Source organism: Centroberyx affinis, unplaced genomic scaffold (genome assembly GCF_046629955.1).
Source record: "Centroberyx affinis isolate AG114_WGS23_722 - 3 ecotype Tasmania unplaced genomic scaffold, CSIRO-AGI_Caff_v1 ptg000955l_1, whole genome shotgun sequence".
In the NCBI taxonomy this organism is placed as follows: Eukaryota; Metazoa; Chordata; class Actinopteri; order Beryciformes; family Berycidae; genus Centroberyx; species Centroberyx affinis.
The window spans coordinates 54,283-76,757 of NW_027279529.1; the positions used below are offsets into that span (position 1 = coordinate 54,283).

At 43.5% G+C, this 22,475-nt stretch overlaps 2 protein-coding genes across 3 annotated transcripts; one reads left to right on the forward strand and one right to left on the reverse strand.

Annotated features, from left to right (window-relative positions):
- The first annotated feature begins 9,120 nt into the window (after positions 1 to 9,120).
- adprm (ADP-ribose/CDP-alcohol diphosphatase, manganese-dependent) lies at positions 9,121 to 12,758 on the forward strand. 2 transcript variants are annotated; one of them, XM_071522146.1, is made up of 3 exons: positions 9,121 to 9,872; positions 10,768 to 10,890; positions 11,186 to 12,758. In XM_071522146.1, the coding sequence occupies exons 1-3, from the start codon at positions 9,314 to 9,316 to the stop codon at positions 11,476 to 11,478; spliced, it is 975 nt and encodes a 324-aa protein (XP_071378247.1). In that variant the 5' UTR covers positions 9,121 to 9,313; the 3' UTR covers positions 11,479 to 12,758. The 2 variants fall into 2 exon arrangements, with proteins under 2 accessions (XP_071378247.1, XP_071378248.1); XM_071522147.1 differs by having other exon boundaries at positions 9,121 to 9,863.
- A 198-nt stretch (positions 12,759 to 12,956) lies between these two features.
- Positions 12,957 to 21,978, reverse strand: dnai1.2 (dynein, axonemal, intermediate chain 1, paralog 2). The gene is made up of 20 exons (XM_071522144.1): positions 21,940 to 21,978; positions 21,733 to 21,795; positions 21,449 to 21,535; positions 21,217 to 21,297; positions 20,814 to 20,940; positions 20,355 to 20,410; positions 20,086 to 20,241; positions 19,873 to 19,932; positions 19,652 to 19,780; positions 19,324 to 19,408; positions 19,035 to 19,152; positions 18,797 to 18,840; positions 18,462 to 18,709; positions 17,862 to 17,951; positions 17,609 to 17,696; positions 16,819 to 16,898; positions 15,613 to 15,761; positions 14,277 to 14,376; positions 13,907 to 14,089; positions 12,957 to 13,058 (listed from the first exon to the last, which is right to left on the reverse strand). Exons 1-20 carry the CDS (start codon positions 21,976 to 21,978, stop codon positions 12,957 to 12,959), a joined length of 2,085 nt encoding a protein of 694 aa, XP_071378245.1.
- Between the last annotated feature and the right edge of the window lie 497 nt (positions 21,979 to 22,475).

Genomic DNA, 22,475 nt, shown 5'->3' on the forward strand with positions numbered 1-22,475 from the left:
TTTTAAAGAAGTTCTGTTCACAGTTTCATATTAGTGTTCAGGAACACTGCAAGACCTAAGACGAGACAGACTTACCACCGTTTTTCTACTTGTAAACAAATATACAGATTCCGGGTCATTACATGTCCGATTTCTGCATCTTCCACTCCAAAATAAAACTTTTAACCACTAGAACGCAACAACTATAACAACTTAAATCTGGAGTCAATCGGATTTAAGTTTCAGTCGGTCGGTCGGTCGCATGCAACACATGCAATGAGTCATATTTTGGGCTTCCATTGCAAAACATCGATTTTGTTTTCCCACAACCATTTCTGTGATGATTTTGATGTATGTTTGGGGTCGTTGTCTGGTTGAAAGGTCCTTCCATGGCAAAGTCTCAACCTCCTGGCAGGGGCAACCAGGTTTTGGGCTAAAATATCCTGATACTTAGGATAGTGGAATTCATTATGCCATCGATCTTAAGATCTGGACCATTAGCAGTAAAACACTCCTAAAGCATCAAAGATCCTCTACCATATTTCACCGTGGGCATCCGGTGCTTTTCCTTGTATGCAGTTGTCTTTTGTCACCAAACATGCCGATGGTGTGCATGGCCAAAAAGTTCCATTTTGGTCTCATCTGACCACAACACACAATTGTAGTTCCAGTGATGCTTGTCAAAGTTCAGGCGCTTCAGTTTATGGGCTGCACTCAGTAAGGGCTTCTTTCCTGCAACCCTTCCAAAGAGCTTGTTGACATGGAGGAGGTGTCTGTTGATTTTGACACTTGATAACCTCAGCATTCCACTCAACTGTGCAGTTGTGAAAATGTGATCCTTGGGTTCCTCTTTGCCTCGCTCACCATCTTCCTCCCTGTTCATGGGGACAATATGCAAATGCATCCTCTTCCTGGTGAATTTGTAACTGTTCCAGATCTCTAAAACTTATTGATTATTGCCCTGACTGTGCTTAGTGGTATTTTACTATCTGTCTTCTGTGTGCAACCTCATATTTTGACCCCAGTGAAATAGGAAATGATGAAAGCGATACAGTTTCTGGATTCTGAGATCAATAAAAAAAATAGAATTGTATTTATTTTATACAATAAATTTTGTGTTGACTGTATATGTATATGTATCATGCAATTCCTGTATGATAATTTCTGAATTTTACAATGCACCAATTCCACAGTAAATGAAAAAAAAAATTGACTGACATGGACTGATTGCAATGCAACATTGAATTTATTTTTTGCAGTGGGATTTCAGTCCCTCTCTGTTTCCTTGACTGTTTTCCTCATTGTTTGGAACAGCCGACGGAAGAAGCGCTGGACTCTGTTCTTCTTCTTCTTGGTTTTTTTGATCTCTGAAAAATAAAAGAGGACAAGCAATGCCTCAGTTCATCTTGATGGAAGCAGACATGAGCTACAGTGTGAGTAGACCTGATGAAGAACTCCTACCTGATGTGTTGTCAGAGGATTGTTGCACCTCCTCCTTCTCTTCAGTGCCAACCAGGCTGCTGGTCAAGCCTTCCTGGACTGAAGTGATGGCAGGAGGCTCAGTAGGGAGGGTCAGAGGAACCAGAGGAGCTTCAGTAGCGAGGGTCAGAGGAACCAGAGGAGCTTCAGAAGGGAGGCTCAGAGGAACCAGAGGAGCTTCAGTTGGGAGGCTCACAGGAACCACAGGAGCTTCAGTAGGGAGGCTCAGAGGAACCAGAGGAGCTTCATTAGGGAGGCTCAGAGGAACCAGAGGAGCTTCAGTAGGTAGGCTCAGAGGAACCAGAGGAGCTTCATTAGGGAGGCTCAGAGGAACAACAGGAGCTTCAGTAGGGAGGCTCAGAGGAACCAGAGGAGCTTCAGTAGCAAGGCTCAGAGGAACCACAGGAGCTTCAGTTGGGAGGCTCACAGGAACCAGAGGAGCTTCAGTTGGGAGGCTCACAGGAACCACAGGAGCTTCAGTAGGGAGGCTCAGAGGAACCAGAGGAGCTTCAGTAGGTAGGCTCAGAGGAACCACAGGAGCTTCAGTTGGGAGGCTCACAGGAACCACAGGAGCTTCAGTAGGGAGGCTCAGAGGAACCAGAGGAGCTTCAGTAGGGAGGGTCAGAGGAACCAGAGGAGCTTCAGTAGCGAGGGTCAGAGGAACCAGAGGAGCTTCAGCAGGGAGGCTCAGAGGAACCACAGGAGCTTCAGTAGGCAGGCTCAGAGGAACCAGAGGAGCTTCAGCAGGGAGGCTCAGAGGAACCAGAGGAGCTTCAGTAGGGAGGGTCAGAGGAACCAGAGGAGCTTTAGTTGGGAGGCTCAGAGGAACCAGAGGAGCTTCAGCAGGGAGGCTCAGAGGAACCACAGGAGCTTCAGTAGGCAGGCTCAGAGGAACCAGAGGAGCTTCAGCAGGGAGGGTCAGAGGAACCAGAGGAGCTTCAGTAGGGAGGCTCACAGGAACCACAGGAGCTTCAGTAGGAAGGCTCAGAGGTTCGGTAGGGAGGCTCACAGGAACCACAGGAGCTTCAGTAGGGAGGCTCAGAGGAACCAGAGGAGCTTCAGTAGGGAGGCTCACAGGAACCAGAGGAGCTTCAGTAGGGAGGCTCACAGGAACAACAGGAGCTTCAATAGGGAGGCTCAGAGGAACCAGAGGAGCTTCAGTAGCGAGGCTCAGAGGAACCAGAGGAACTTCAGTAGGGAGGCTCAGAGGAACCAGAGGAGGTTCGGTAGGGAGGCTCACAGGAACCACAGGAGCTTCAGTAGGGAGGCTCAGAGGTTCTGTAGGGAGGCTCACAGGAACCACAGGAGCTTCAGTAAGCAGGCTCAGAGGAACCAGGGGAGCTTCAGTAGCGAGGCTCAGAGGAACCAGAGGAGCTTCAGTAGGGAGGCTCAGAGGAACCAGAGGAGCTTCAGTAGGGAGGCTCACAGGAACCAGAGGAGCTTCAGTAGGGAGGCTCAGAGGAACCAGAGGAGCTTCAGTAGGGAGGCTCACAGGAACCAGAGGAACTTCAGTAGGGAGGCTCAGAGGTTCGGTAGGGAGGCTCACAGGAACAACAGGAGCTTCAGTAAGCAGGCTCAGAGGAACCAGGGGAGCTTCAGTAGCGAGGCTCAGAGGAACCAGAGGAGCTTCAGTAGGGAGGCTCAGAGGAACCAGAGGAGCTTCAGTAGGGAGGCTCAGAGGAACCAGAGGAGCTTCAGTAGGGAGGCTCACAGGAACCACAGGAGCTTCAGTAGGGAGGCTCAGAGGAACCAGAGGAGCTTCAGTAGGGAGGCTCACAGGAACCACAGGAGCTTCAGTAGGGAGGCTCAGAGGAACCAGAGGAGCTTCAGTAGGGAGGCTCACAGGAACCGCAGGAGCTTCAGTAGGGAGGCTCAGAGGAACCAGAGGAGCTTCAGTAGGGAGGCTCAGAGGAACCAGAGGAGCTTCAGTAGGGAGGCTGACAGGAACCACAGGAGCATCACTGGGGAGAGTCAGAGGAACCAGAGCAGCTGAACCAACAGCAGAGTCCATTTTTGGGCTTGGTGTTGTGTCCTTTTCCAGGCCAGGCTCTTCGCTCATATCACCATCAAGGGGGGTGGAGTTCAAGGCTCCATCCACTACAGCTGGTTGGGTGGAATCATCTAGTTCCACCTAAAGAGGGAGAGAAGCCATTTGATTTTTTTTTTTTCACTATACAGTGCCTTATCCAGCTACTCAAACATACATCTGCGCAGGTCTTCTTACCTCTTTGGTGTGTTTCTGTGGCTCGAACATCACACAGATTTCCCCCACTGTGATGTCGACGATCCTGGTCAGCAGCTCTGGCCCAAAGCGCTTCAGCTCCTCCAGCAGGACGTCTGGAGTGTACTTCTCTCTGACCTTGTTCAGGATAGAAAGGACCTTTTCATCCCGGATGGAGCGGGAGAAGGTGGCCTGACGGTCCGTGGAGGTCAGAGAGGCGGAGAGCTTATCCTCAACGGCCTTCGTGAGTCCGACGGCCAGGTCGCTGAGCTGCAGCGGGGGTACAGACAAGAGGATCGCCCGATTAATCCAGAAGCCCTGCAGCACTTTGGGCACAACCAGCATCACCACTTCCTGGGGGCCGAGGAGGCTGGAGCTGGGCTGCTGCTTCTCCATCAGGCTCCTGATGGCTTTGTCAGCCAGACGGATGATCCCAGGATCTCTGTCGATGAGAGATGCTCAAAATGAGTTGAAAAACACATTTTCTGAAAAGACACAATTTCCCCACGGGAATCATTCAAGTTTCATCTTATCTCATAAATGTGACTTACTGAAAACAAGGACTGTTGGCTTCAGGTGAGTTGAGCACGATTCGGGCTAAAAACTCAATGACCATCATTTTCATGCTGATGTTCACCTCCCACATCTGAAACAAGAAATTAAATTAAGATTTGACATATTTACAGGATCAAGCTAGTGTTATGTGATAATTTACTCTTGTCATGATCTTGGTCTTACCAGCTTGAGGAGAGGCTGGACACTGTCATCAAAACTCTCGAGATCAAACCTCCACAATCTTCAAATGGAAAGAAAACAGAAGGTTCATCTCAACTGTTGCTCTATTTTCTTCTCATTAGTAACAGACTAGCTTAAAGGAATAGTTCACCCAAAAATGAAAATTCAGTCATTATCTACTCACCCCCATGCCAGTAGAAAATCGGGTCCATACAACAGATGGACAGACAGACAGAGTTAAAAAAATAATGGAAAATAACCATAAAATGGCTCCATGCAGCTCTTAGAGCATAATCCAAGTCTCTTGAAGCCAAAGGATCCCAAAGTGACTTGAAAAGACTGATATTTACACCATTATTTAGCTATATATATAGCTGTTGATTTAAAAAAATGTCACATTTGCCCGCACCCCGGCCTCGACAGGTAAGACTAGCTTGAATTACCAGAAACCGGCCGTTTAGCCTTCCAAATAAAAGCGCAAGATAAAATAGAAATACTGTTTTAAAGCAATGACTTTGTATTTAATTGTCAAATTCAATAAGTGAGCACCCATATTAATGTTTTATGTCATAGCCTAATAATAATGAAAAATGCCATAAAATGTGCCATTTTTAACTATACACGCTGCATGTATTAGGCTACACTGTGCAGAATACATACTGAACAGAGACTAAAGTGGACATCAAACATTAAACATGGCATGGGGGTGAGTAGATAATGACTGAATTTTCATTTTTGGGTGAACTATTCCTTTAACATTAGATAGATTGAGTGGTGGACTGTCTGTGTGTCTCAGTAAGTCTCACTGCTCTCTGAGAGATTTCCTGCCCTGCGCCACCAGCCAGTCAGTCATGTCCTCAGCTGTCAGCTCAGATGGGACCTGCTTTTGTTGCTGACGCCTCAAAAACTGCACCATCATTTTTTTCTACAAGAAAATAGAAAAGATCAGATGTTCTCATGTATAATCATAGGAGACACTTTACCAGAATTTGTCAGGGGTTGTATTTTGCGCAGGCCTGAAACAAAAGTGGTTCTTACTTGTACTTCATAGTACTTCCACTCCCAGCAGAGATTCACAGTCTCTGTGTACACCGGCACAGTGAACAGTACCTTTGAAGGAAATTAGGTAATGTCACTCAAAAGCCTCTTATGCTACATACATACATCAGCTCAAAATCTTTACAATTTAACTGCAATAAACAATGCACACATACCTTGATGGGTCTATAGATGACCCTTTCTCCTTCAATCCAGTCCATGGATGTTTTGTTACTGGATGACAAACCAACGGTGCAGAAACAACGACACAATAAAACCAACTACCAAACGCACAACTATAGAACAGAGGTAAAAGCACTCAAACACAGTTGATACTGGTGGCTGAAATGAACTGAGGGTGTTCAGGGAGAAAGTTTCTGTGGGAGACGGAATGGACTTATTGTTGAGTCACAGGGAGCAGAATTCTGCTCTTAATGACAGACAGACTCTGTTTTGGTTCAACTGTTCAGGCAGAGATGACCAGGGAAAATAAGTCTGGGCAAATATGATGATCAAGATCGATCAATAAGCTGTCTTTACATTTTTTATTTAATCACACAGGAATGTCTTTTTGCAAGGCACCACTTGAATAGATGTTAATCCTGTGTTTTGACTTGGGTCAGTTGGTTGGTATTGGGAGTGTAGCCTACATTGCCCTAAAAAACTGCGTTTTGCAGGTGTATCAGCACTTTTATATCCTTGATACGCACACTGTGTAACATTTTGGTCAACATTGCAGGATTTCACAGCCCAAGTAGATGGATAAACACTCTCACATTGTCTACATGGCAACTTCTAATGCTATGGTATTATGCTGCAAGTCTGACTTGCAGTTGCCTTGTTCTGTAATGCTCTGAACAAATGCTCAAATGTTAAATCTGTCCTGTTATCATGGACAGATCATAATATTGTGTGCATTACTAAATACACCAAAGTGCCAAAAAGACCTCCTAGAGTGACTATAAGATGGAGTTTTAAAAATTTTAACTTAGAAGACTACCAGACAGATTTGGCCGCTGTTCCATGGGACCTTGTGTATCTTGAGGATGATTTGGATTGTGCTGTTGATTGTTTTACGAAATTGTTTACTGATGTTGTTGAGTACCATGCTCCTATAAGGAAAAGCACAATTAAAGTCAAATCATCCCCCTGGATTGACTAACAACTAAGAGAAGCAATATCTCAGAGGGATGAGGCAAAAGCTGTAGCATCTAGGCCAAGATAAGAATCAGATATTATGCTATATAGAAAATGCAGAAATTTTGTTGTAAAATTGAATCGTCAGAAAAAGACCCTATGTTATAAAACAGCTTTTGGGGGATGCAGAAACAATTCAAAACAGATATGGCATACGGTGAATGGTTTGCTTGGTAGGTCAAATAGCCCTGTTAGTGTGGAGGTTGATGGAAAGATTAGAACAAAACCAGTAGACATTGCCAATTACTTTGCTGACTATTTTGAATCAAAGATAAATGGTCTCAGGTCCAATATGAATAACAATGCCTCAAATTAATTCCTGGTAGGTGTAGACAAAAAGATTATGAAGGGGAAAATTGCAGTTTTGTATTACCAGATATACAGTATCATTAGATGACATTGAAAAAATCTTGATTTCACTTTCTGATAATAAATCCCCAGGGTACAAGCTTATTGACAACAAATTGTTGAAATCTGCAGCCCCATATATTGCTAGACCTGTAAAGTATCTATTTGATCTTTCTTTGCAACAAGGAAAGTTTCCCACAGAATGGAAACATGCAAAAATCTGCCCCATTCCTAAGGATGCTAAAATAGCTTTTACTGCACCCAACAGTCGCCCAATTAGCTTACTCTCCTCCTTAAGCAAAATTTTGGAAAGAGTAGTAAGTGATCACATTTGGAAATATATGGAAACTAATAACCTTCTAACCCATGCTCAACATGCATATCGTAAAAATCATTCTACTGAAACCGCTTTGTTACATATGATGGATGAGTGGCTAAGTGCCCTTGATCAAGGTAAACTTGTGTCCCTACTTCTTCTTGATTTCACTGCAGCGTTCGATTTGATAGATCACACAATTCTACTTAAAAAATTAATTCATTATGGCTTCAGTAAGAATGCTATTAATTGGATGAAGTCCTATTTAAACGGTAGAAAGCAATCTATCTATGTTAATGGCTCCTTTTCTTCTCCACGTATGATTACCTGTGGCATCCCACAAGGGAGTTGCCTCGGACCATTGTTATTTATTATATACAGACGGCTGAGACATTATGACAAGTGACATTATGAAATGAAGAGTTATTATGAAATAAAAAGAGGAGCAAAAAGGAAAAAGGGAAATAAAAGAACCACTTTGAAAAATGTAATTCTGAATAATATCATCATGTAATTGAAAATAAAAGTTTTTATGAAATAAAAATACTATTAAATATAGTCATGTTATTATAAAAATAATAATTATGAAATAAGATTATTTAATATTTTTTAAATGAAAGGAAAACAATCAAACAGTTATTAATTTATGTAATTATTTATTTTAATGACACATATTTATTTATTTAATTATGACTAATATGGTCCTCCGTAACCAAGCAGCACTTTTTTCAATAGCATTTCCACTTTTAGAATTGGTTCGCCTGACAATCTTGTTCAACCAAAATACATCACAGGTGTGAACCGAATTTCCCAGCACACCTTACTGATTCATTAAATGTTTTCTGTCTGTGGTAACAGATCAGTACGTTTGTCAATAATGCAAAACGACGTTAAATTGACAGATGTCTAAGTTTGGCTGGTTCTCTCATATTCACACCATGCCATAGGCTATGTCATGTCACATAGCCTATCAATAATTGTGTTTTCGCAATACAGCTATATTCGTGTGCCTAAATTTGCCAGTGGCAAACACATAACCAGAAAGTTACAGCGGTTTCGGTTATGCGCATTATCAACGCTGAAAGGACATTCGTGAATGTAACAATAGTATGACTTATGACAGTATCCAAAGAGTCTACAATGTCAAGACAGTTACCATCCTGTTCCAGCCTTGTCCGTAATAGGGGCGGGAAATTCGCAAATGTGTACAACTGCCTGATAAAGTTAACGAATCAGTTAACGAGTCACCCATCAGAATCGCTAACTAACGCATAGCAGCTGCTAATTTATGTAAGAGCTGAATGTTCTAACTTTAATATTCATTATTGTCAACGTCACAGCCATACTGCGCATGCGCAAATATTTGTACCTGCTAAATAACGTTGCTCTTTTAATACTAATTCAGATATGTGTCTAGGTCTCACAATGTCATATGTAGCTTATTAAGACCTTAAATATTACACTGTTAAATCAAACAAGCCTCTTCTGGGAAAAAATAATGGAATGTGAGACTCCCGGCCAAAAGGAGGAGACGTAACCTGTGAAGACGGAAGTAAGCAGGATGATAACCATCCATAAATGATACCCTCGTGATTGCAGTTATGTCAAGCTAACTAGACAGAACCAGCATAAGACCGGAAGTACAGCAAATTTGCCTTCAAAATAAACGCGTAAACGTAATATTGTCACTTAGCGGTTAGATCTTGCATACGTTTGTTATAGGGTTTATTACTATATTATTTTGAAGGTTATGGCCGGAAGGCGTCGTTTCTATTCTGTTTCACTTGACACCAGTAACGACTATGTAGTAAGTATCCAGTAGGAGGAAGTGGTCTTCCGTATCTTTTTCTTCAGTAATTACAGTAAACGGTCTGGCTGGATTTCATCATATTGTGAGGAGGTTAAGAAGCCACCGGTACTTGGTTAGCTCTTCCTGTGTAGCCAATTTGTTCGGTAAATACACACTGATATCAGACAATATTTGTAAGAAACCATCGAGAATGGACGACTGTTTACTGTTTACGTTCGGAGTGATAGCTGACATTCAGTACGCCGACATCGACGACGGGTTCAATTTTCGTCGGACGAGGAGACGGTACTACAGAAGCAGTCTTCAGCTGCTGCGAAACGCTCAGGAAAGTTGGTCCGAGTCACCTGTCAAACCTACATTCATCCTCCAGCTGGGAGACATTATCGACGGCTTCAATAAAGGGCACGACGCCTCAAACCGAGCACTGGACACCGTGTTGAGAGAGTTCAACTCCGGCCCTGCGGAGGTCCACCATGTGTGGGGCAACCACGAGTTTTATAATTTCAGCAGGAGCACGCTGTTGCATTCAAAACTCAACAGCTCATCCTACTCTGACAAGGGGGGTGGGCCCAGTGCCGGTGATGATATCTACGCCTACCACTTCAGCCCGGCCCCCGGCTTCAGATTTGTCGTGCTGGATGCCTATGATGTGAGCATGCTGGGCAGAGAGGAGTCGAGTGAGAAATACATCACTGCTCTGAATCTGTTAAGGGAGCACAACAGCAACGAGGATCTCAACTGTCCTCCAGGTATGCAGGCCTGTTACTTAGTCTCAATTTTTAAGCTTTGTTTGTCCAGGGAGAGTCGACTAAGCATGCGTGATCTTTTCCAGAATGGCCCTGCTTCACATTCACACAGTTAACACATTTACACTGGGAGCTGCCCAGTACAGCCAGAACCTTCTACTGTTGACCATTGGGAGCTTCCCAGTACCACCACTGTTGACCACTGGGAGCTGCCCAGTACCACCACAGTCTAATACTGTTGACCACTGAACAGCTCTACTGGAGCAGTTGGGGGTTAAATGCCTTGCTCAAGAACACCTCAACTAGTTGTTGAGCAAGGGGAGAGCACTAGGATTCAAACTAGTGACCTAGTACCTAGAGCAGTGATTCTCAACCTTTTTCATATCAAGGACACCTAATTTAGCACACATTAGGGCCACTGACCCCCATTTGATGAGATTTTGAATCTTGAATCCCAAATCTGAGAATATTTTTATGGTCAGATATGATTTTGTCCAGAACTCCAGGACTATCTTTATTGTAGGTAGAGATATAACAGTGAAACTATGATCAAAACATTCTGTAATTGTGTTAACTTCTTGTAAATGAAATAATAGGGAAGTTTAACAATTCATCAATTTGCTGGGGACCCCCTGGAACCCCCTCAAGGACCCCTGGTGGTCCCCGGACCCCACGTTGAGAACCACTGACCTAGAGGTTCTAAATCTAAACTTTTCATTCACTCTTTCATTTACATTCTGGTTATTTAGCTGACACTCAGGGTGACTTGCAATCAGTGAGCAGGTGGAGGGTTCAGAGTTTTGCTAAAGGACACTTCAATAGGACACTTTGTTGTACTTTTCCCAGCCAACTGTCTGACCAATAATTCAACGACATTTCCATCCATCCATCCTTTCAGTGTCTGAGGGTCTAGAGCAGAGGTTTGCGAAGTTCAACGGCGGGTTCAGTAAGGAGCAACTGGATTGGCTGGATGCCGTTCTGTCCCAGGCTGATGAGAAAAGGGAACGAGTCACCATTGTCAGTAAGTGAAGTCTTTCCGATTCAGACATTGCATGTGAACTACTCTGAATGTGTGGTTCTCAGCCTTTTTCCAGTCATGCCCTTTCTCTGAACATTTTTTAAAGATTATTTTTATGTCATTTCTGCTTTATTGGATAGTCACAGTGAAGAGATAGAGGTAGGGATGCGATACCTTTGAACACTTCGAGAATTAGTAGCAGTAGTAGAATTCGTTGTAGTAGTTACAATAGTTACAGTAGTTATGATACTGACGACCGAATCAATCCCGACAATCCAAACTGTTTTATTTCGGACAGGTCACCTCCCTGTTCACCCCAGCTCCACCGATCCCGTCTGCCTCGCCTGGAACTTCGACGAGCTCCTGGCCGTACTGCGCTCCCACGGCAGCGTGGTGTGTTTCATGGCCGGACACGACCACGACGGCGGATACCACCGGGACAAAGACTCGGGCGTGCACCACCTCACCCTAGAGGGCGTCATCGAGACTCCCCCGGAGACGGACGCTTTCGGCACCGTCTCCGTCTACGAGGACAGGATGGTTCTGAAAGGGAACGGCAGGGTGGCAGATAGAGAGCTGCTGTTTCCCTGAGGCCAAAGTGACAAAAGATGATCGGACGTTGCGCAGAGGCCTTATAGAGCAAATGAAACGGCACTGACACTGAAATGAAACTGATATATGACAAAGCTGTGATTAAGATTCATAGATTACTGAAGGGTTCCCACTGGTCATGGAATTTGTGGAATACCGCAGAATTTAGACAGGTGTATTCCACACAGGGAAAGTCCCGGAATTCGATAAATTCTCTGAGGAAGGCGGGAATTTTCAGTCACTTTACAGACATATGCCAGAATGTATTTCCCAACTTCTCTCACACATTCATGTCATTGCATTAGAGGGTGGTTTTCAGTTGTTTTTGTCCACAGCAAGCCCAACTGTAGTAGGAAAAAACAGACTGTTTACCTTGTTACAACTTCTCTGAGCTGAAAAACAAAATTAAAACACCTTCACTCCAAGTGCTGAGAACTACCACAAAAACACTGACGCACATTCTGTCTGGTCTAGTACTGTGATTCCCAAATGAGAGTGAATGCACGCTGCTACATCAGAACACATACCTCATATAATTTATGGCACTGTATCCTAAAATTTTATTTTGTTGACATCCTGAGTGAGTGTGAAATAAATATTTAATCATGTCAATAAGGTGATTATGTTTTAGTCTGGAAGTTATTTGCATATTTCTGTGGAAAAATGAACGTTTGCACTGTTTGAATTACAGCCTAACTCTACAATGAATTGTGCAACAATGCAATATTTTGCATTGTTAACACAGAACTGGAACCAGGAAGAGAATGATTTTGCACTGGGAGAGCAGGTTAGGTTGAAACAAATGGAGGGGCATTTTGCCATACCATTATGGCACAGGGGAAAGGCCAAAATTTAGACCACTGAGAGGCCGGTGGAGGCTATATCCTTGCCGAAGCCAGCTACTGATCTTGCCAATGATAAGCCGGTGGGGGTAAATGAGAAGCCGACTATTGATTTGACGAAGCGACCACAGACTATAGGGCTGAGTGTGTAAATGTAGTCGTCTGGGTTTGGTCCATAAACGCTCAATCTATCAGGCCAATTTATCTCTCTGTTCACTTACAGTAACTCTCCCCTCCTCACTCTTATCTTAAACAACTTGGACAATACATACAGGGGGGGTGTATTCAATCCCTGCATAAGAGCTCAACCAAATCTTTGGAATTGTAATGTTGATTGTCTGATATGTATCAAAAACTATGAACAAATGCATAATTCATTGAATATGAATAATATATGCACAGCAGAGAGAGAAGAGAATGAAAAACTTTTAATAAATACATCCAAAATTCATCCATCGTTTTGTCCCATTTGTCACCCATCGTTTGCATAAATTGTCCTGACAACTGTTCACAGTGTGCTGTCGCTTACTGTTCCACACGCTGAACAAAGAGTGGGACTTTTATGAGTGAGAATATAAGAATACTAATAATATAATAAATGTCGCCGTGTTGGTGAGAGTAGCCACGGTGCTCACATTACACTGAGCCTGGCTCTGGCTCCCTCAGCAGACTCAGGAGCTTCTCCATCTTGGCTGCTTCCACTTCCGGACCCTTGGGCAGCTCCTCACCCTTCTTCCCCTACACACACACACATACAAACAACACACGCATACACACATCAGAAATCACTTGACTTTATGCTCAGATCAAACCCAGCAGGCAGGTGATAAACATTGCAAAGTGTGTGGCATGGAGGTGTTATTGGCACATGAAATACTCTTTGTTTGTAGGAAAGCACAGCCATTGAAGAGCAGTATTATGGCTCAGTATTTGTCCTGTGTTGCTGCATTAGTCCATTCTCCCTCTCTCTCAGGGTGGATATTATCAAAGTCTTCACTATGGTTACAGGCCTTTCTCAGACTGAATCTGACTTGACTTGAATAAGCCTGATACAACACAGTAAGGGAGCTGATCCAGAGAGACGGCTGCATGCACTAAGTGAATCAACATCAGATCTCGACGCAACATAATATCTCTGCTATGATGAATGGCTCAATAAGGCTCCCGCCACAGTACAGGGAAAGGCTGACTGGGCACAAACCAGCACAGGTCAAATCCATAAAACTCTATCTTCAAGTCATTATCTCCTGAGATTGCAATCTGTGTTCTACTCAGCGATGAGATGAACACATTGAGTTCTGATGAAATGCAGTGAGCCTTATTTGCTGCTAGTGGTAAGAATTTGGAGCTTCAATTATCAAGCTAGTTAGACAGGACTGGCACAGTGGGAGGACCCATGGAGAAACCCTGTGAGGTCTTTGTAAACAGTACTTGATGAACACATATTCACACCAGATTCCACCATGAAGTAATGAGTCCACAAACATCATCCACCCCAGTAGAATCTTGCCTCTCCAAACCTCAGACTTCATTTACTATACACACAGGCTGATAGAGGACATTTTGGCACTGGATCAGACTCTCACCTTGGGCTTCTTGCGGAGGTTAGGGGAGAGCTTGAGGCTGGTGACGTAGCCCCGGTCATCCCCCACTATGACGATAGGATGGACGGGATTGAACTCGATGTGAGTCAGCTTGGTCCTCTTGGCCACCACTGGCTGCTGGCAGATGGCCTCGTATTTGTTGATGCTTAGGTCAAAAACGTGAACCTAAAAAAACGATGAGGGATCAAAGGGGTTTAGCTGCATTCGGTTCATAGCAGTGATAAATGGGGAGAAAACTGGATCAAGTCTGACCCTCCAGCGTCTGATTACTAACAAGCAAGAATACTTAAACTGCTAAAACTCCGAAGCCAAGCTCTGGGTTGAAAGGTGTAGGTTTTGAAATCGCTCTTACCTTGCCATCCGTGGTGACAGCAGCAAATACAGTGGAGGAGTATGGAGACCAAGCCACGTCTCCCACTGCTGCATACAGGTCAAATGTGAACATGGGAGTGCTGCAAACAAACATGGACGCACAAGATCAAACAGCAGGAAGTCGGCCACTTTTTGTGCCTTGGAAATGCTATCACATCCTTCACAAACACAGAAAACTGAATAGATAGGCAGTATAGGATGAGATGAGATGAGCTGTGCCCTGGTCCAAAGCCACTGTCATCACTCTTTTGGCCTATGAAATCAATAGTTCCTGGTCATGCTACAGAGACTTTGAGTTGCAAGTGAATCTAGCCTGGTACACTCTTTTATCACACTGTGGAGATTTTCTCTCCTAAAAGAAAAAAAGCTCTTTCTCAAATCACTCTGTCTATGTGTGTCTGGGCATATGGCACTTCTCCCTACAGGCTCCCTAGGGGGGGGTAAGGCCATCTTTACACTGGAATCAGTTACAAAATGTCCAGACACCAATGCCTCATTGCAGCCTGGCAGAGAAAAGGAGTGGAGATCAGACGGAAGGCTCTGCGCACACTGTCTTCACGTTATTAACTTCTGAAGCACCACTGTGAGCAAGAGGAAGAAACAAAATGTTTACAGAGCTTCTTCGAATACTAATGAGGGTGTGTATATGTGTGTGTGTGTGTGTGTGTGTGTGTGTGTGTGTGTGTGTGTAAGCAAAACTTTCCATTTGAATTAGTTGTAACTTGGGTAGACACGAGGGTCATTTTGAGTAGAATGACACAGTAGATAAACCCAGAGAAATATAGCCTATGCAATACTTGAGTCAGAGCTATGGGGATTTATAAAGGGACAAGTTTATCACAGAGGAGGCTGAGGTGCAGATTTATTAAGCCACCTTTTCGCCTGACTAATAGACCTGATGTGAGACACACTCTTAAACTGCAAGCCATTTTGTTCATTCAGTTTGTTCATCAAGTTTGTCCTAGAGAAATTCAAAGTTATAGATTTACTATATCATTATGGAAAGACTGCAGGCATGATGGTTTTCCTGTCCCTTCTTTGAATGTACATTGACATTGACATGTTTTTTACAGTGTCCATGAGAGACTGTCTACTTGATAGTGATCACAGCAGCAGTTACCTGATGTACTCAGTATAGTATGGACTATGGAATTTATATAGGAATCAAGACTATACTGGAACTAACCACAGCAATTGTTTTCCATGGAAAATGTGCCATGATATAGTGAGACACAGCACGTAAAGCTAAAACAAAGACGTTAACTAGGCATGAATAAACAGTTGGAGCCTCGACTCTTTTCACTCAGCGGTCTTACTTGATGGTGTGGTCCCAGATCTTGACGGTCCAGTCGGAGCTGCAAGAGATGAAGACCTTGGGGTGGAAGTGGTTCCACTTGACAGCATCCACCGCCATGTTGTGAGCATCATAGGTCTCGAGGAACTGGCTAGAGTAGGCCTTGGAGCACTGGGGGAAGACAAGAAAGAGTTCCCATTAGTGTCTTTAATTCAGGAATCCTAATATAGTAATGATAATTTTTGTCTGTTGTGCAGAGAGACTGTGACATTGATATTACTAACAACATCAAAAGACAAGTGAATAGACATTAATGAGCTTGTCGAGTCATCAAGGTAAATGGAGCTAAGTAATAGTCGCCACATCTGACTAGAACTTCCAGTGTAATAAGTATGTGCACCACTAGGTTTAATTCTATAAAGATGGTTCCATTTTAATGATGTGTGCATTAATTAGCGACTTTTAGGAGTGGCTATCTGTCCACAGTATTGTAGAACAAGCACATGAGGGAGAAGAGCATAGAGAGGATGGGAGGGGAGCCAAAAACTACCAGCTGTCTGATGTACACAGAGAGAGGCTCTGCTTAAGGAGACTCATTAAACGGTTAAGGCCAAGAGTGAGGGGCTCCCAAGGGGCCACACGGACACACACACACGCACACACACACACACACACGCACACAGGCACTGTGCACTACTAATGGGAACTTTCCAGCTTGTGAAGCCTCTGGAGTGCAAGCCCAGCAGGATATCTGGAACTGCACCACGACCAAAATGAGCTTCCATTTTTCAAAGCGGATACTGGGACACAGCGAGGAGCCCCGAGATGATCCTAATCTCATTTAGAGGTGGCACCGAGAGACAACTTGTTTTTAGGGCTTAGGCTTTGCTGAAACTGCAACATTTTTGAATAGAAGCTTGCAAAAAGTCATTCAAACAAACTGTGAACTTTTAACGAAAGCCTTCTTTCTTTTGGTAAATATATAACAGAGAGTTTTGGTAGCTTTACCTACCTAATGGTCAAAACTGAATAGAGGGCATGGCTATGAGAGTATTAGAACATTATGTATTTTTTGTATTTGTCCGTCTACAGCTACCTTGTCTGGTTGGAGCTTTGACTGATCAAGCAGGTAACTTCAACAACATGCTTTGTCTCATTTAAGAAGAGGCATATGCTTTTCTTTTGGCCATCGAGTCAAATCCAGGATACTGTAATCCTTGTAACGTACCTTGTGTATTTTCCCCTCCTCAGTACCAACGAGGAAGAGGTAGTCGATCTGTTTATGGAAGTCAAATGATGTACCGCAAGCTGTGAACAAGAGACATCAAACACTTAAATTAGCCATGCACCGTTACAGAGACTGGTATTATGTATTAGGCCAATACCAGGCTAAAGCAGGGTATTGATGTCAGAGAATTTCCAAAATACTAAAATCCAATACTAACGGCCACATGTAACAAACCATCTTGGTTTTATACATTTTTCCCACGTAAAAGGATGTTACATGAGACCTGGAGTCAAACAGTTTTTTGCAAATAATTCTTAATATTTGTCTTAACCTGCTTTGAGTATCAAATGGTTGGTGTTTCCCACATAGGGCAATGCAAAGAGTGTCATAATATTAAGACAATCACAGGAAAATATATTTAAAAGCCAAATCAATATAGTTTTATGTGATTTTTTTTTACTTTTAGGTACTCCAACCAGGTTATAAATCTACCAACCAGGTAAACTCTATATACCTGGTATACTATTTGACCACAGTCACAAATGATTTGTGTCAAAAAAGTTGTGTTTCTTTTAAAATATCTTTTTCTACTGATTCTGCTATGAACTAATGTTCTACATTGATTGTTTAGTAGAAGTAATGGTCAAACAATTTGGTACTCAGAATTAGTAAATGTGTACATTTCAGTACTCAGTATCAGTAATGGCAATGAAGAAGTGGTATGAGTGCATCCTTTAACAGATTTGCACACACATGCAGTTGAAGACACACAGTGTGAGTGAAGCCCTACCGACGCTGAGCTGCTGCACACCCTCTGGCCCCTCAGAGGCAGCACCCTCCACTGAGAGTTTGATGATGTCAGTGAAGACCAGCTCATTCTGTAGGCATACAGACACATTGTCATGCAGTTGTAGATATAGACACATGCATGCACACAGTGTACACACAAAGCATGTCAGTAACAGTCTGTACAGTTGTGTTTGATTTGTACTCTGCTAAAAAACGACATGCTCCATTGTAAAGAAAATAGTTCCTTGGCTAACCTTGACCAGGGTCCAGGACACTACTCGGCCATCAGACGACACAGAATAGAAGTTGTGGTTGTTGTCCATGTCATCATTCTGCCAGCGCACCTGAGATAGAACAGAACAATGTGAAATATAGCAGAACAATGTGATGCACACATTGAGAAGAAGTCATTTGAGAGGAAACTGGAGAAACAGAGAGGCAGAAAATATGTGACTGTCAGAAACTAAGCAGAACACTGGTCATTGAGTGGTGATAGGAAATACTGCACATCAAACAAAAGTTTATAGTTGTAATTTGCACTGCCGGCTTTATTGTCCCTGCTGCATGCTTTGATTTATATACAACTTGGCCAGGACCTCACTGCCACTTATCAAAGCTGCCTGAAAAGAACAAGGAAAATATGTTCCTGAAGAAAGCAGACGCTGTTAAACTCACAATGATAGATTATGGCTTCGGATAAGACTGGATTGATGTCTGTCCCTGTGATATTTGATAGTTTTAAACTGAATTGGGTCTTTTGAGATGATCTGAGTTGATCTACACAAAACACACACACACACACACACACTGGACCCCCATCACCCTATCCACTCCGCCACCTCCTCTACCCTCACCTGCCAGACGGGGTCGGTGTGCTTGCCGGTCTTGGCCGTGCTCTTGAAGACGGGCTGCACTCCCTGCACGATCAAGTTGTAGACGGCCACGCAGCCGTCGTAGAAGCCCACCGCCACCAGGCAGGAGATCTCCTGGTGGATGTCGAGGCACATGACGCCAGAGTCTGTGGGGTAGATGTAGTCCGGGAAGGCGGAGTTCTTCAGCGTGTAGAAGACCAGCATGCCGCGCCCCTGTTTACTGAAGTCATCTAGACAGTGACCATCAGAAATCAGGTTTGATTGGGGTTCGCATAACTGCTCAGTTATCAATCCTGCAATCAACCCTGTGTACTTACATGATCCCATTCCCATAGCAAACATATCCGGGTATTTCTTACTCCTGTTGATGAAAAGTGCCCCATCAATCATTTGCTCTCTACTGGTAACACAGTTGCAAATTCATTCCCAGTCAATGTGTTTGAGTTGTATTAACACTGACGTTGTTATATATAGTTGCAGCTATCATTTTCACCCCAGCATCCTGTTAAACATCAATGTGAGGGAAATGAGAACAGCTTTGGTGGGCAAACTGACCAGCAGAGGGCAGTGACAGACAGTCTTTTGGCTTTGTCATACTGGAACTTCCACAGGGGGAGAAGGGTGCCCTCCTGCTCCCTGAACTCATCAGAGGCATCCTCAAAGTACTTGAAATCTGAAAGGAGACGAGAAGAGACGAGAAGAGAAGAGAAGAGAAGAGAAGAGAAGAGAAGAGAAGAGAAGAGAAGAGAAGAGAAGAGAAGAGAAGAGAAGAGAAGAGAAGGAGTAACAAATGGGATTGCAGTTCATCATACTGCCACTTGACAGGTTTACAAGAAACCCTTACCTTGTGCTATGTCATCGAATGTATTCTGATTGACCATCCGTTCCAAGATCTTAGCCGCCTTGGCCACTTTGGTGATGTCATCGCCCTATAGAGGAAACAGGAGTGAAACTATTTCAAATGGACATATTGCAAAACATAAGTACTGCTCTCATATAAGTACTGCACATCAATCAGTGGAAAAAGAGAAATCCTTCCCAAATTCAATGCATAAGATACCAGGGACAAATTAATAACAGATGTAAATGTAATCCAGCTAAATCTGAGTATGAGATGTGTGTTAATGCCAGATGTAAAGGGGGCCAGGGAAGTAAGGGAGTATGCAATTTACCTGAGTCTCCGTTATCACGATCTTCTTCTTGCTTTTGTCGTCGTCCTTTTTCGATGGGACGGCTTTCTGCTTCTCCTTGTTCTTCTCTTGCTTCTGCAGCTCCTCCACGTACGCGTCGTAGATCTCCCACTGCGCGGAGAGAAGTGGGATCATGGTCAAGCACAAATGTTCACTGACGGGCAGCAGGGTGAGAATGGGCCCGGCCTAAACGTTCCTACTACCTGATTGGCATTGGCAGAGAAGGTGCAGCGTCGGGGAGGTTCAGTCTGGCAGCTTCTCTCCTAGAGGAAAATTAAAGACATCTGCCCACTGAAAATCTTAGAGTTACATTTTTCGATGCAAACCGTTCTCTTTCATATGTGTAAAAAGTGTGCTTTATCATATGAGAGGTGATGCTCCTCCGATACGAGGTTGGCTGCCCGTCCCCCTCCTACCCTCAGTGGGTTGTTGAGGGTCTGGGAGGCCCTCTCGCTGAAGTTGAACTGGTTTGTGACTTTCGGCTCCTTCTTGTCAGTCTTGGAGGCAGCGCTGTCCGGCCTGTCCTCTTCTCCGCCCTCCTCCACCTCCCCTCCATCCTCTCCAGGTGTAGCCTGTGGAACACCAACTATAAAAAAAAACCCTAAGCCAATAAACCCCTACCCTATGCATAACATTGCTCTAATGTTAGCGCAACAAAGTTCTGGTTTATCAAGTTCTTTATTACCGGGGTCTCTGGTTTCTCCTCATCAGGTTCTGCTCCAGCATCGGCTGCTACTTTCTCTGGAACCAATATCAAAAACATAATTTCATTGTGAGGAAAGTGCAGATTTAACATCATTTTTTCACAGTCGCCAGTTATGTTACTGATTTCTTTACCACTCTACAGTTCTTGTACTTCATGACGCATGCTGGTAGTGCCTCCTTGTGGCACCAGTTATATACTACACCATAAGGAAGACCCATTGGAGAGGTAATGTAGTCATATTAACCATTGTGAAACCAGATTGCTACATGCATGGAACAATGTCTGCATTCATTAAGTCATTAAAGTCATTAAATTACACATTTTTGGGCTTGGATGTCACAAACAGTATTACTATACTATAAAACTACTGTAAATCTAGCATAGACAGAGTATATTATTGTGGCATGTTACAGTAACTCATCTCTATGCAGTAGCTACCCTCAGTGAGACCCTGCTTGGCCCTCTGCCTACGGGCCTCATCAGAGTCTTGGTGCAGCAGGTTGCCCTCCAAGACAAAGTGAACAGCCATCTGATCCACACCACTGATGGGCTTGTAGGAACGCTCCTGCAAAACACAAGAAGCAAGGACATGATTGGAATAGGTTATTGTGTTTTTGTTTTTTTTTTAAACTATATTTTTTATTGGTTTTAGTATTTTACACATAATACACATAATACATAATACACATAAAAACACAAAATTGGAATAGGTCATTGTTAAGAATAACTATTATAGGAATAGTTTTTTATTAGGCATAGGTTAGTATTAGAGTGACCCTATCCTTACTCCCCATCATTCATAGTTAAAGTTATGTAGTTACAGGCCTGGTAAATTCCTCACCTTGAAGCTGTAGCGGACAATATTCTGGGGGGCATGTGGGTTGTTTGCAGTCAGGATCCTTGTGATTTCCTCTTTGAGCTCCTGGTGACGTCAAAAAAGGCAAGAGCATATCAATAAGGACTAGCCGAGCCTGAATCATTTAGCAGAAGTCAGGTTCCCTCAACACGGGCCCATGCGCCTGTCTTGAACTCCTGCAGTCAGGACCGAGGGGTCCTGATTGTCCTTGTCTTACCGCCTCAGTGAGCTCCAGCTGGTCTGCAGGCTTAACAAGTGTCCCTTCGTCCCATCCATCGCCCTGCTCCACCCCATCCTCGTCATCCTGTACAAAAAGAAGAGTTTCACCCCAGGTTCCACAGAAAGTTGCATGACATCATGTTGTGATAAGACATACTATGTTTCTGATAGGTCAGTTCTCCTTTTTGCACTTATGCATCTGCTTATTAGATGTCAATGCTTATCATTATTGTGGCTATTCTGTCCCAGTTGTGTGACTCCCACCTTTAGTAGTGAATCCACCTTTTTCTTACTTGCAGCTTTGGTAGCCTTTGCGCCAGGTGCCTTTTGAGACTGAGCATTTCCCTGTGTGAAAACAAATACAAAATAGTAGCAGTAGCACAATGAACAACACTGTTACATTACATAAGGTTAACTATTACCGTTACTCAGATGGTGAGACGTATCACTGTTAGCTAGCTAGCTAAAATAAACTGACGTTCAACCTACCTGCTTTCTCGCAGTTGTGGTTTTGTTAGACGCGGGCATTCTGTAAAAATTAGCCTATTCAACGTACGGTTTAACGATTTAAAGCATTTGCACCTGCTTATTCCACGCAAATTCCGTAAACAATAAACTTTTAAATGGTTCAAAACAAAGGCAAAGTTGTTCTCCAGCCACTGAGTGCTGCTCCACACCAACACTGCTACTCCTGCAAATGTGTACGTCAGTTGCCATGCCAACCAACAAACCGCAGTAAAGATAGCATGATATTTGATTGATATTCGTTTGATATTCAAATCCAACGGCTTATAACCACTAAACCCTTTGACATAAATGTATGAAAGTACTTGACATAGCATGATTGTGAATGTTGTCAAATATAGGTTTACCTGTCCATTTCGTAGCTTGAGTAAAGGCTGTTTTTTCTCTACACACCACAAAAACTACTGTACATACTGGTCCAACCTAGACTAAATTAGAAATGGCAGCCTAAAGATTATTTAAGACCCTTTGCCAAATTTGTGAAAGTTTTTTATGTATTT

What these genes read in the sequence shown, in the direction of transcription:
- adprm (XM_071522146.1), top strand. Translation starts at nt 9,314, where the DNA reads ATGGACGACTGTTTACTGTTTACGTTCGGAGTGATAGCTGACATTCAG. An exon ending in GGATCTCAACTGTCCTCCAG is followed by an intron (nt 9,873 to 10,767) that starts GTATGCAGGCCT and finishes CCATCCTTTCAG; the next exon opens with TGTCTGAGGGTCTAGAGCAG. An exon ending in GGAACGAGTCACCATTGTCA is followed by an intron (nt 10,891 to 11,185) that starts GTAAGTGAAGTC and finishes TATTTCGGACAG; the next exon opens with GTCACCTCCCTGTTCACCCC.
- dnai1.2 (XM_071522144.1), bottom strand. Translation starts at nt 21,978, where the DNA reads ATGCCCGCGTCTAACAAAACCACAACTGCGAGAAAGCAG. An exon ending in TCGTGATAACGGAGACTCAG is followed by an intron (nt 19,409 to 19,651) that starts GTAAATTGCATA and finishes TTTCCTCTATAG; the next exon opens with GGCGATGACATCACCAAAGT. An exon ending in TGTCCTGGACCCTGGTCAAG is followed by an intron (nt 17,697 to 17,861) that starts GTTAGCCAAGGA and finishes GTATGCCTACAG; the next exon opens with AATGAGCTGGTCTTCACTGA.